We start from the raw sequence: 13,258 nt of genomic DNA, 5'->3' as shown, positions 1-13,258 counted from the left end.
TTTTTTCGGGGCGATTTCCAGAATGTTGGTATGGTGGTCACTCACTCACTCACTCACTCACTCACTAGTCATAGTAATTAGACTACTAGTAGACTAGCTAGCACTTGGGTGAGTTCTCCATAACTGCAGTGGTGAAATCGGTCGTGTTTCACAGGACATGGCTACGTATGTGTCTACGTATGTTCTCTTATTTTCTTGTATACAGCCAAGTTCTACATCCTTGTATCAGGTCCAGCACAACACAGTTGTTAAATCGAGAGGAGAATTTCATATTCTATTGTCACAGATTCCAGCCCACCACATCCTTTTTTTCGTGGTCTCCCAGCCGTAATGTCATTAAGTTACAAAATGTAAACTCCATGCATCCGTTCCAACGGATGGCCCTCCTGTCAAAGAAGTGCAAACGCTCACCCGGCCCAAAAAGGTATGAAGAGGGGATTGGAGAAAAGAGAAATCAGAATACAGAAGGGAAATGAACATAAGAAAGAGTAAATAAAAACACCAATACACCGGAACAGGGATAGATCAGTCAGAGCTATCAGGTATGTATACATATCATGCGTGTTAAAACATCGGAGAGAAAAAAAGAGGAAAGGCTCTAGGGAATAACGCAAAGGTGAAATACAGGAAAACACCCATGGCTTGTTCAAGTCATGGGGAGTTCAGTGGTTGTACATTTAGGCCTTATTCTCGCCCTCACCGCTCTGCTGCTGCTGCTGCTGCTCGGACTGAGCCTTGTGCATCTTGTCGAAGAGGGTCAAGCTGGCGTTCTGGAGCTCGTCGGTCTTCTGCTTGAACTCCTCAGCGGTGGCAGTGCCCTCACCGGACTGGTTCTGGGCAATGAACTCGCGGAGAGTGGCAATCTTCTCGCGGATCTGGTCGGCCTCGGCCTTGTCAAGGCGGTCCTCGAACTCCTTGAGAGCCTTCTCAGTGTCGTTCACGACGCTGTCGGCGCGGTTGGCAGCCTCAATGGCGGCCTTGCGCTCCTTGTCCTGAGCACCGTACTTCTCAGCATCCTCAACCATGGACTGGATCTCAGAGTCGGAGAGACCGGAGCCGGAGGCAATGGTGATGGACTGGTCCTTGCCGGTGGACTTGTCCTTGGCGGCAACGTGGACGATGGAGTCGGCATCAATGTCGAAGGTAACCTCGACCTGGGGAACACCACGGTGGGCAGGGGGGATACCAACAAGCTGGAAGTTTCCGAGGAGCTTGTTGTCCTTGACGAGCTCACGCTCACCCTGGAAGACCTTGATCTCGACAGCGGTCTGGAAATCAGCGGCGGTGGAGAAGGTCTGGGACTTCTTGGTGGGGATGGTGGTGTTGCGGTTGATCAGACGGGTGAAGACACCACCAAGAGTCTCGATACCGAGAGAGAGGGGAGTGACATCGAGCAGAAGGACGTCAGTGACCTCACCAGCAAGGACGGCACCCTGGATGGCAGCACCGATGGCGACAGCCTCATCGGGGTTGACGGACTTGGCGGGGTCACGGCCGAACATGGACTTGACGGACTCGGTGACCTTGGGCATACGGGTCATACCACCGACCAGGATGATGTCCTGGATGTCACCGGACTGCAGGTTGGCATCCTTGAGGGCCTTGCGGACGGGCTCAACGGTGCGGCTGATGAGAGGGTCAACCAGGGACTCGAGGCTGGCACGGGTCATCTTGTGGTTGATGTGCTTAGCACCGCTGGCATCAGCAGTGATGAAAGGAAGGTTGATCTCGGTCTGGAGAGAAGAAGACAGCTCAATCTTGGCCTTCTCAGCAGCCTCACGGATACGCTGGATAGCCATGCGGTCACCGGAGAGGTCCAGGCCGGACTCCTTCTTGAACTGCTGGACAATCTGGCGGACAAGGGCAATATCGAAGTCCTCACCACCAAGGTGGGTGTCACCGTTGGTGGACTTGACCTCGAAAACACCCTTCTGGATCTCCAGAACGGAGATATCGAAAGTACCACCACCAAGATCGTAGACGGCGACGACGCGGTCGGCCTCCTTCTCAAGACCGTAGGCAAGAGCGGCGGCAGTGGGCTCGTTAACGACACGGAGAACGTTGAGACCAGCGATCTGACCGGCGTCCTTGGTGGCCTGACGCTGGGAGTCGTTGAAGTAGGCGGGGACAGTGACGACAGCGTTCTTAACGGGCTTGCTGAGGTAGTTCTCGGCAGTCTCCTTCATCTTGTTGAGGACGAAACCACCAATCTGGGAAGGAGAGTACTTCTGGCCACGAGCCTCAACCCAGGCATCGCCGTTGGTGTGCTGAACGATCTTGTAGGGGACCTCCTTGATGTCACGCTGGACCTCAGCGTCGGTGAACTTGCGACCGATAAGACGCTTGGTGGCGAAGAGAGTGTTCTCGGGGTTGACAACGGCCTGACGCTTGGCGGCAATACCGACCAGACGCTCACCGTCCTGGGCGAAAGCAACAACGGAAGGAGTGGTTCTGGCACCTATTTGCATCTCAAGTCAGCCACCTATCGCTCGAACTGCATGAGACCAGCGAGATTCTGCGTGTAGCTCCGATTTCGGAGTCACTGCGGAACTGGCGCGGCGGATGAAAAATTTTTCGCGTACCTTCGGTGTTCTCAATGATCTTGGGGGTCTTGCCCTCCATGACGGCAACAGCGGAGTTGGTGGTACCTGTGTGACTGCATTAGATACTGTGTAGATTACATCACGAGTACAGGGATTCTCGAACATACCCAAGTCAATACCGATGACCTGGCCCTTCACCTTCTCCTCACCACCCTCGGTGGAGTTCCATCTGCGAGCGGCAGCACCGGGGACTCTGAAAGCGGGAGCGCGAGCGAAAGGAGTGGTGCGCGGGAGCTGATTCACAGAATGTGATGTCAGGAACACGACTCTAGCATCGACAATGATGATGATGATGATGATGATGATGATGCAAAACTTACCGCGCGGGTGATGCGAGAGGACAGCATTGTGAGATGTGATTACAAAATAATACAACTAATTAAAAAGAGAAATATAGAAATGGGCCAGTCGATTCAATCGAAGGGCCGGAGGATATAGGAGGGAGGGTATAAGATGGAGACAGGAGGGAGGAGGAGAGTTGAAAGGAGAACAAGAATTTTTCAGCTCTTTCTGGGGAGGAAGAAACTTGAAAAGAAGGGAGGACGCCGGCTGCCAGGACTAGTAAAAATCGTCCCGGAGAGCTTCGGCCCGTCGTCGAACTTGGTAGAATCACGGCAACACCGCGTGCCATCCAATCGCAGCTCAGCGATCCTTTTGACCGCTCAAGCTGAGTTGCCGAGCCACTGCCCCGGCCGGTCTCTTCTTCCCATTGCAAAAGCTCGCAGAAGCTACCAGTGTCCTCTACTCATTGCCACTGTGGCTTGAATACCTTTTCCATCGCTCTCTTTTGTCTTTCCCCTAACTGCTCAGGTGTCAGTGTGAGTCAAAAGTCGATTGCTTTGCAATGAAATACTAGTCAGTATGATTGTAAAATAAGCTGTTGCTATATACACGTCACTTGTAGCAATACGTCCAAGTCGAAACTTAATAGATTTAATTCCATTGGAATTAAGTGCTGCATCACTCATTTCTGGGCCATATCTATTAATGGCTCTTCAATTCCATGGTAGTATCAAGTCAAGTTAATATGAATGAATAAAAATTCAATAATTGTCAATGTTATTGCTTTTCTGTCATCAACTAGATGCCTCGGCACCTTGACACTGGCCAGCTAGGTACAATTTATATCTCAGAAAAGAATTAATAGCTAGTGCTAGTTATGACTGACTACACTTTCTGCATCCTCTAATATCCGTATTCTCTGAAGCAAGGCTGCAAACTGCGATCGTAAATAAAAATTAGTTCTGAAATGTTTAGACCTCACTATTGGCCAATTTGTCGACAGAAATCGACCAGGATAGACTTTCAAGGGACATGAACACTTCATGAGTCATCATCGCCAAGCAGAATATGTTCCGTAGCTTTAATCCAAAGATTAACATCCAGAGCTTCTAATCGGTGTCAATATTTTCAACATTCCCTATTTCATTCAACGTCATGAAGAAATTATGGAATAGAAATTTGTACGGGCAATTGATAGCCCGTCCGAGTTTGAATCCATGGATGCTAGACAGTGGTGTGTCGAAACACTGCTTCCCGTTAAGCTGTGAACCTAGACGGGAAATCCTCACGAGACCTCGGTCTACTTAGTACTAGGCGTACTGCAAAAATTTGAGACACTACAGGGGGATGGCTTTGAATGGCATGCTGCGTGCAGGTAAAAGCGATAGTATGATCTTACAGGATCCGATAATTACCTAGCGTAGGTACACCAGATAAAGACTCGAGGATCTATCTTCCTCACCGTCTAGAGAGAAGAATGTAAGGCAGGCTGGAAGCGGTGGACTCGAATTGAACTCGACCGCATTCGCCGCTGGAGGTTCCCCGGATTGGGTCCGGCTAAGTCTTACGTCATCCGTTCGCACCCTCCGAAATCGTCCAAACAGTCAAGGGCGGACCAGTTGGGAGGGAAAGCGATGTGGGAGCAGAAAGCAGAGAGACAGAGAGAGAGAGAGGAGATATCTGGTGCTGGTGGTGTGCTCCCTCTGCTTTACCTACTTTACTCGAACAAGCTCTAGTTTTCCAAAACTCCCACTCTCAGGCTAGACCCTGTTTTCAATAATACCCTGCGACACCGGCCTCCTTTTCAGCTGTTTCCCTTCCCATTACCTCTTTTCTTTTTCGTCGTCTCTACTACTCACCATCGACTCTTTTGCTCCCTCTGCGTTGTCCGTCGTTCTCCCGCAACATCGGAGCTCCGCCATAGCTGTACTTCCGACCATGTCACCTTAAAATATTATATCGACGTTCCTTCACAATGACTACGGATTCGCTCGCGTCAGTCTCCTGCTTCCCCTTCCACTCATATAATGAAATTCCCTGGCCGATTGCTAATGTCGTATCAATCTGCAGGCATCATCCGACGGAGTCTCTTATCCTTCCCAGCAAGCGCCGCTTCTTCCCCTTCAAAATTCCCAACTTGTCTGTACATTGAGCTCGCAGAAAAGCTGGCTGATCAGTGCTAATCGTATGATAGCCATCAACAACTTCGCAACTACATTAGCACCGCGGACCCGGACAGGATCTACGTTGTCGTCGAGCGAGTCATATACTCGATTCACATTTCATCACAAAAGCGGGAGACCATTGCCGTTATTCCGTTCGAGCCAAAATGCCTTGCTGCTGGTCACGGTTGGATTGGGGTGGGGGGCGCCGATAATGGGGAATGCGCATTTGTTGGGCTATCGTCCGATCGGAGTCCGCGCGCCCGTGCCGATACACCGGCTTTCCAGCCGTCGGACGTGGACAGTGCTTTGCCAATCGATCTTGAACCGCCTGCGAGGATATCACCGCCTTGGATGCCTGGCGACGAGCCTGGACCAGCTCGCCATGGCAATAGTAGGCAGGTTCCGGAGGTGCAACTGCACAAGTTCGGAGGCAGCATCGTCAACTCGGTGACGATCCATCGTCTGCCCGGGGATGGAAAGGAGCTAGCGGAGGAAGATATAGCCATTCTCAGGTATGGGCACGGCAATTTTTAGGTCATTTGAGATGCTGATCGCTTTTGCAGTAATAACGATAAGACCGTTACCGTCTACTCCCTGGCCCGGTCAAAAGTCCTCAAGGTGCTGCATCATCCGGCGTGCATGAACTATGCGATCATGTCACCAGATTCAACTGTCCTTGCCGCGGTTGGTGACGAGACACGTGCATATTTCTATGATGTTACCCGCGACCTCGATGCAGTGACTGTGACGGATGATGGTGACAAAGTTTGTGGGTGGAACTGGGACCTTCTTCGTTGTATAGAAATGGACATAGGCACACGCTTTGACGATGGATGCTGTTTCACTGTCGCCTTTTCTCAATTCAGTCGATTATGTGCGATTGGTTCGCAGTCTGGAGTTATCACCATCTTTGACGTTGGGACTATCCGCGATATTATACGCCAGCCTCAGGGCCAAAATGCGATAATTTGTCGCTTCAACTCGTCAAGAGCTTGCTGCAATGGAGGCGCTGTACGATGTATGGCTTTTGCACCTGAGCCCTGGGATCTCCTGGTATGGCTTGAGGACAAGGGGCGAGCTGGGATTGCCGATGTCCGTCGCGGTTTCGTTCGCAGACAGATACTGGAATTGGATATGAACGAGCCCGGCTTGCAGGAAGTCCGTACGGAGCCATTGCTGGATGACTTATTATTCGAACTCGATAGTCGAGCCTCCCCGGACACACGGCATGAACTCGACGCATCACAGCGAGCGATTGACGCATTAGATGAATCACTCCATAACCGAGGCGCGACGGGTTCTGGCAATTCGCCACTAAGTGAGAGACTGATACAGGACCTCACAGAAAGAGAGAGGCTGATTGTTGAATTTTTGAATACAGCACGATGGACGTCGAGGATGGAGGACGGGTTAGCAGAGCGGCGAGCTAGAGCTAATGCTCATCCTCACCCTACAGTGCGCCCCCGATTCCACGGTCCCACGGATGAGGCCAGTCGAACCTCCGGTCCTACTTCGCCTCCACCACGCAGCCATCCAAACCGAGAACTGTACCAAGAAGACTCGCAAACGGGAACTGGTGATCGCAGCCAACATGCAAGACGCCAGGGCTCTGTCCTACTGACTCCTAGCCATAATGAAGCCAGCAGTAGGACGCCCGAAACGGGACTGGTAAACCCCGATCCGCAGCCTAGTATTATACTCAGCTGGACTGCTTCGCCCTCAGAGATATACCCTAATCGTTCGGACACCCCTGCGCATGCTGCAGATTCCAGCTCCAGTGAGCTTAACAGTTCCGGTAACGAACAGGGCTCTGCGGCTCGGCTTCATGGCACAATGAACCGTCCGTCGGCCAATTTTGATTACTCTAATACCACAGCAGACTTGTTGCCCCCGCCAAGAAACCACCAGCGATCCCGTTCAGGCCACAGGCGGCTTGAGAGTCAGGACGGCACGCCCGAGGTTTTGCAAGATACACCGCGGCTTTCCGGCACTGAACTGAGAGCCAGTGTGGCCGTGGAACGCCTTCGACGGCAACAGCGACAAAATGCCATGTTACCACACAGCCGGCAAAGTCACCTGCGGTATCGGCAGACACAGTGGGATTACGAACAAGCTCGTTCACCTCGATGGATTCGTAACGTGTTGAATGAACTTCCTGACCGTAGCCTGGGCATTGGTCGAGACCAGGAACCGGGTAGCACAGCTGGTATTGGTTGGGGTGCAGATGGCCGGACATTGTAGGTGCCATGTCTTGTTCTGATTTTAGGGTAAACTCCAGCTGACTGTATAGATACGTCGCCACTGTGGACGGAATCTTCGAATACCAGGTCAATGTAACAGACAGGAAGACCTTCCCTGTCATCACCTATCGTTAGCGAGTAATTCATTAGCTCTGTCATGGGTAAGTTCTGGGATAGTTGCTGAGCACGACTTTCGCCTCAAGGGTGAGCCGCTCATCCCAACACCCCCATACTCTTAATTTTACTAAATCCTATTTGGACTGTGTGATATTCTTTCAATTTGCGCGGGTATATGAAAGGGCGCAGGGTGTGACGGATAATTGGCATTCAGCATACGAGATTGGACGACTGGAGATAGAACACCTTCTTTTGATGTTTTGAGGGGGGATCGGGCCTGTCCACGACCACGGACGTCTGCTTGTTCCCTGGCATCCCCTTTCCAGCACGGGTATTTGCGCGTTTGTTTCGGGAGCATTCCGATTGTAACACTGGGTTCAAATCATCGTTTCGCATTTGCTTTTGGCGTTCTGGTGACTGTACATGATGGATCACTCATTGTACAAGGACCACACTACCTTGTATTGTTAGTAGTAGGGCACATGAACAGGAATAAAAAGTTGTGATATCCTGTGCCGACTGGCTTTAGGTGCCTTCCCATTCACCTTTCTGGGGGAAGCAGAATTTGTGCAAGACCACAACCCCCTGGAGGAAAATCTGTGGGGAAGAAGCTGATCGTTGAGATTTTCCGATTCCCCTCTGTTTTCCTCCCAAATGGCTTTAGTTCATCCGGATGTGAATTAACATTATTCATCCCACCGGTGGGCGGAAGCTGCAGTCCCCACACGACGTCAGAGCCAGAGCTGGTTGGTTCTGGCGCCAGCGAACTTCCCGCCGCCAAACACATCGAATAAACCACCGGTGCTAGCTATTCTTTCCATCTCGAAGCTACTACTGACATAGGGTCCATTGTCAATTTACTACCCTGTGAATGCTGGATTCTGCCAGCAGGCTTTGCATAGGTCTTATTAACCTTGGCTTACCGCTTTGATAAGATCTTCCTCCCGTCACGCTACCTTGCGGGGCTCTCTGTTAGATCTCTGCTCAGACGTGTCGTGCGATGCTGAAGTAGATCGCGTACCATCAGAGCTTTCCTTACACCTTTGGCTAGAAGTTATAGAAAATGGCGGAGACTCTGACATCGGCGCTGGCGGAATTAAGCCTAAACTCGCAAAACCTTAGCGCATCGGCTTTCGACGCAAGGCTGGCCGAAGAGGAGGATGGTGTCTACAAGGACTTCAAACCTCGTCAAAAGGCTCGGCAGGATGCTGCTGATCTCAAGCAGGAGCTAGAGCAGGAGTTTCTAACCCCTTCATCCACGTTTAGTCCTGAATGGCTGAACCGCTTACAAAGGTTCGATACCCGACATTCGCTGGCATACCCATCGGTTTTGTATACTGACATCGTACAGGAAGTGGGATGTCCCGACGGATTACACTGATCTGTTTGAAGTCGCTGGTACACAGACACGCACTATCGTCCGATTTGATCGGGATGGCCTGGAAGGCCGCGTTACGGGCTACCACGAGGTAACCGTTCCCGCCACTAGTGCAAATGCCAAAAATTCAACGTCACTTCTTCGCCGGCCAGCCGGTCGTGCAGACTTTGTAAGAGGCGCGGCTGGCTTCTTCCCGTTCGCTCCAGGTGGGCTGGACGGTGTCGAGGCAATCGCTGAAATGGAATCTGAAGCTCAGACGCCGGAGCACTCCAGAGCCAGCGGCAAGCAATCAGGCCTCGATCGGATCATCAACTTTGGTGCTGAAGGTGGCCTGTTGGAGATCGCTCCTGGTTTCTCTCGGGGATTGAAGTTCGAGGAAGCAAAGACTAAAGAGGCCGCGGAAGGAGACAAGGAAGTGGAGCACGCTCTTCAGCAGGAAGAGGCCGATCTGCATGTTGAGCAAGAGGAGACAGCGTCCGATGCCGGAGGCGTCAAGATCGATGATGAGGCGGAGCTCAGCGATGAGGAAGATATTGACTCTTTGCTGCCTGTCGAGTTCCCAGCGCTGGAACCCCACGCGCCGCTGCTCGCAGGCATGCAGCAACGGAAAGCCGGTAAGGAATGGGCTCATGTCGTCGATGTCAACAAAGAAATCCCGAACTTCCGCGATCTGGTTCCTGACATGGCTCGGGAGTGGCCGTTCGAATTGGATACTTTCCAGAAGGAGGCTGTCTATCATCTTGAATGTGGCGACTCCGTGTTCGTTGCTGCCCATACGTCAGCCGGTAAAACTGTCGTCGCCGAATATGCCATCTCTCTTGCCGCGAAGCATATGACGAAGGCTATTTATACATCACCCATCAAGGCGTTGAGTAACCAGAAGTTCAGAGACTTTAGAACAGAGTTCGATGATGTTGGTATTTTGACCGGTGATGTTCAGATTAATCCGGAAGCAAGCTGCATTATCATGACTACTGAAATTTTACGAAGCATGCTATACAGAGGCGCTGACCTGATCCGAGACGTGGAGTTCGTGATTTTCGATGAAGTGCATTATGTTAACGATCTCGAAAGAGGTGTTGTTTGGGAAGAAGTCATCATTATGCTTCCCGAACATGTTACTCTGATTCTCTTGTCTGCCACCGTTCCTAACACTTATGAGTTTGCATCCTGGGTTGGCCGCACGAAGAAGAAGGATATCTACGTTATCTCAACTGCGAAAAGACCTGTTCCCCTCGAGCATTATCTCTGGGCCGGCAAAGGGAAGTACAAGATTGTGGATTCCAACAAGCGGTTCCTTGAGAACGGCTGGAAAGAAGCCGACGAGATCATCTCCGGAAGAGACAAAGTCAAGGCCCAGAAAGCGGCCGAGGCTCAAGCTCAATCCCAAGCGAGTAGAGGAGGAACTCCTCAAGGACGAGGACGCGGACAAGCCGGTGGCAGAGGCGGTGCTCGGGGCAATGGCCAGCGTGGAGGAGCTCCTCGTGGCCGGGGACAGCCTGCAAATAGAGGCACTGGAAACATTGCCCGTACAGGAAGAGGTGGTGGACGGACCACAGCCGCGCAAGACAAGACCGTTTGGGTGCAGCTTGTTGGGCACCTTCGCAAAGAGAATCTGCTGCCTGGTTGTATCTTCGTCTTCTCCAAAAAGCGCTGTGAACAGAATGCCGACTCACTGTCCAACCAAGACTTTTCCACTGCTTCCGAGAAGAGTCTGATTCATATGTTCATTGAAAAGTCTCTCACAAGACTTAAGCCAGAGGACCGTACTCTCCCACAGATCCTTCGCCTTCGCGAATTGTTGAGTCGAGGAATTGCTGTCCACCATGGTGGTCTTCTACCGATCATGAAAGAAATCGTCGAGATTCTATTCGCTAAGTCATTGGTCAAGGTTCTATTCGCTACAGAGACATTTGCCATGGGGCTCAACCTGCCAACGCGAACAGTTGTATTTTCCGGATTCCGCAAGCATGATGGCAAAGGCTTCCGAGATTTGCTACCCGGAGAGTACACTCAGATGGCTGGACGTGCTGGACGTAGAGGTCTTGACAATGTGGGATACGTCATTATCGTCAATGCGGGGCGAGATGAAGCTCCTCCGGCCGGCGCTTTGAGAAGGATGATTCTTGGTGATCCGACTAAACTGCGGTCTCAATTCAGGCTTACATACAACATGATCTTGAACCTCTTGCGCGTGGAGGCCCTGAAGATTGAAGAAATGATCAAGAGAAGTTTTAGTGAGAATGCCACTCAGGCACTGCTCCCAGAGCACGAGAAGCAGGTGCAGCTTTCGGAGGCCAGCTTGGCGAAAATTAAGCGAGAGCCTTGTGACATATGTGATATTGACCTTGCGGCCTGCCATGCTGCCTCTATTGAATATGAGAAGCTTACAAGTGAGCTCCACGTGGGCCTGCTTTCCTCCCCCGTTGGGAAACGCCTCTTTGTGCCAAAGCGATTGATTGTGTACAGAAAGGTAGACATGCCCCATTAACGATGATCGAGGAGTCCAGCTAACTGTCCTACAGGAGGGTTTCCGAACTGCAGGTGTCATTGTTCGCGAGGGTGTTAGCGGCGGTCAGACACCTAGTATTCAAGTTCTTGAGATAGGAAGGCTCGGACACAAGCGCCATCCCAGCGATATTCTTCCCTTCCTCCCAAAGTTTAGACACTTGTTGCAGACTTTGCCCACCCGTGCCGCCGATATGGCGTTGAAAGCGTATAAGGTGCCCCTGTTGGACCTTGAGTGCGTCACAAATACGATAGTTAAGCTTGGCGGTCCTACATGGTACCTTAACATCAAGAAGGGTGAGTTTTGCGGACGCTTGGTGGAGGTCAGTGTTACTAACCTCGTGGACAGAGGCAAGCAAATTCGCAGACAAGGAGCTCACCAAGCATTGCGCTTCGTGGACCAGTCCAGTCTGGGATGAAATAGACTGGGCCCGAATCAAGGAATTACAGGTCAGAGATACTTTAGAAAAGCGGCAAAAGCAGGCCTCCATTGCGCAAGGGTGCAAATGCTTGCAGTGTCCCAGCTTCTTGAAACATGTAAGTGACTTTTTGTCCCAAGACACGCTCGACCGTAATGCTTACACGCGGCAGTTCGAAATGCAACACGATGAATGGCAGGTTAAAGAGAATATCATTCAGTTGAAACAGCTCATGTCCGATCAGAACCTTGCTCTGCTGCCTGATTATGAGCAGCGTATCCAGGTGCTGAAGGAGCTGGGCTTCGTGGACGAGCAGTCTCGCGTGCAGCTGAAAGGAAAGGTGGCATGTGAGGTAAGTTCTCCAGTTCTCCTCGTTCAATTCAGACGCTAATCACCGAACAGATTCACTCCGCCGATGAGCTTGTTCTGACTGAGTTGATCCTCGAGAACGTTCTGGCTGAATATGAACCCGAGGAGATTGTTGCCTTGTTGTCCGCATTCGTTTTCCAAGAAAAGACAGAGAACGTTCCCACATTGACTCCTCGCCTTGAGAAGGGCAAGGAAGCCATTGTGAGGATCTCCGACCGCGTGAATGATTTCCAGATTCAGCACCAGGTGATCCAAACCAGCGAAGACAGCAACGATTTCGCTAGTCAGCCACGGTTTGGTCTGGCCGAGGTTGTCTACGAATGGGCGAAGGGAATGTCGTTTAACCGTATCACCGACCTTACTGATGTGATGGAAGGCACCATTGTACGGACCATTACGCGTTTAGACGAAACATGTCGGGAGGTGAAGAATGCGGCGAAGTTGGTGGGTGATCCGACGTTGTATACGAAGATGCAACAGGCACAGGAGCAGATCAAGAGAGATGTGATCTTTGCGGCCTCTTTGTACATGTGAAGCTACTACGGAGTACTAGTGGGAAGCAGGGCAACTGGTCAGTGCTGGGGGGATGGACTGTTGTTTTGGGGGGGAAGAGGGGAAACCACGTGGGGAATATTCTTTCCTTTTTTTCCCACTAGATACTATACTTTTTTTTCTTTGCCTTTTGTTATTGTTGTTTCCAGTGCGTTTCATTAGTTCCCCTTCTCCTTGCCTGAGGCGGCTGCTAGAAGCACACATATAAAGGAACCGAACCCCAGACTCAAATCAATAGACCCTCTTTTGTAAGAATAAGGATAAAAGTCGCTCCAAGCTTGGACCAGGAAAAATTCCGCCTTAAATTGCCCCCAATCCCGAGGCCTCAGGCTCAGGAGAAAAGCAAAATTCTGTTACCGCGCGTGGCGGCGAGGCCTCTGATTAGCTGCCATAGGCGCGGGGCGGGCACGCTTATTTGAAAAACCACGAGAGAAAACCAAACCCAACAAACCCAAAGGGCACTTTTGCTGTCTCTCTGCACATTATTTGACTATCAATCCCTCCTTCTCCTCCTTCCCCCCCGCCTACTTTATCGCCCTCATCTCGCCCCCTCCTCCTCCCCTCACACCTCCCGGCTCACACACCGCGTAACGGGGTCTTTTACTTTATTCTTTCAGCTTGATTT

The 13,258-nt window shown here is 51.3% G+C and overlaps 4 protein-coding genes across 4 annotated transcripts; 2 read left to right on the top strand and 2 right to left on the bottom strand.

Annotated features, from left to right (window-relative positions):
- Positions 1–440: 440 nt before the first annotated feature.
- BO85DRAFT_403449 (Hsp70 family protein) lies at positions 441–3,108 on the bottom strand. The gene is made up of 4 exons (XM_025657228.1): positions 2,924–3,108; positions 2,711–2,837; positions 2,583–2,648; positions 441–2,458 (listed from the first exon to the last, which is right to left on the bottom strand). Exons 1-4 carry the CDS (start codon positions 2,948–2,950, stop codon positions 678–680), a joined length of 2,001 nt encoding a protein of 666 aa, XP_025512661.1. The 5' UTR covers positions 2,951–3,108; the 3' UTR covers positions 441–677.
- A 233-nt stretch (positions 3,109–3,341) lies between these two features.
- On the bottom strand, positions 3,342–3,711 carry BO85DRAFT_452164 (uncharacterized protein). Its single transcript, XM_025660761.1, has one exon. It carries the CDS (start codon positions 3,569–3,571, stop codon positions 3,410–3,412), a length of 162 nt encoding a protein of 53 aa, XP_025512660.1. The 5' UTR covers positions 3,572–3,711; the 3' UTR covers positions 3,342–3,409.
- A 1,044-nt stretch (positions 3,712–4,755) lies between these two features.
- Positions 4,756–7,435, top strand: BO85DRAFT_98350 (uncharacterized protein). The gene is made up of 5 exons (XM_025665824.1): positions 4,756–4,880; positions 4,956–5,024; positions 5,080–5,562; positions 5,614–7,287; positions 7,341–7,435. The coding sequence occupies exons 1-5, from the start codon at positions 4,861–4,863 to the stop codon at positions 7,423–7,425; spliced, it is 2,331 nt and encodes a 776-aa protein (XP_025512659.1). The 5' UTR covers positions 4,756–4,860; the 3' UTR covers positions 7,426–7,435.
- Positions 7,436–8,470: 1,035 nt separating this feature from the next.
- Positions 8,471–12,615, top strand: BO85DRAFT_378330 (SKI complex RNA helicase subunit SKI2; the record flags this gene model as incomplete). The annotated part of the gene is made up of 6 exons (XM_025656295.1): positions 8,471–8,700; positions 8,759–11,258; positions 11,311–11,590; positions 11,643–11,830; positions 11,885–12,064; positions 12,115–12,615. The coding sequence occupies 6 exons, from the start codon at positions 8,471–8,473 to the stop codon at positions 12,613–12,615; spliced, it is 3,879 nt and encodes a 1,292-aa protein (XP_025512658.1).
- Between the last annotated feature and the right edge of the window lie 643 nt (positions 12,616–13,258).

This window comes from Aspergillus piperis, assembly GCF_003184755.1.
Source record: "Aspergillus piperis CBS 112811 unplaced genomic scaffold BO85scaffold_18, whole genome shotgun sequence".
NCBI classification, from domain to species: Eukaryota; Fungi; Ascomycota; class Eurotiomycetes; order Eurotiales; family Aspergillaceae; genus Aspergillus; species Aspergillus piperis.
Note: the sequence above shows the minus strand (reverse complement) of the source record. Positions and strands in the feature narration are given on the sequence as shown.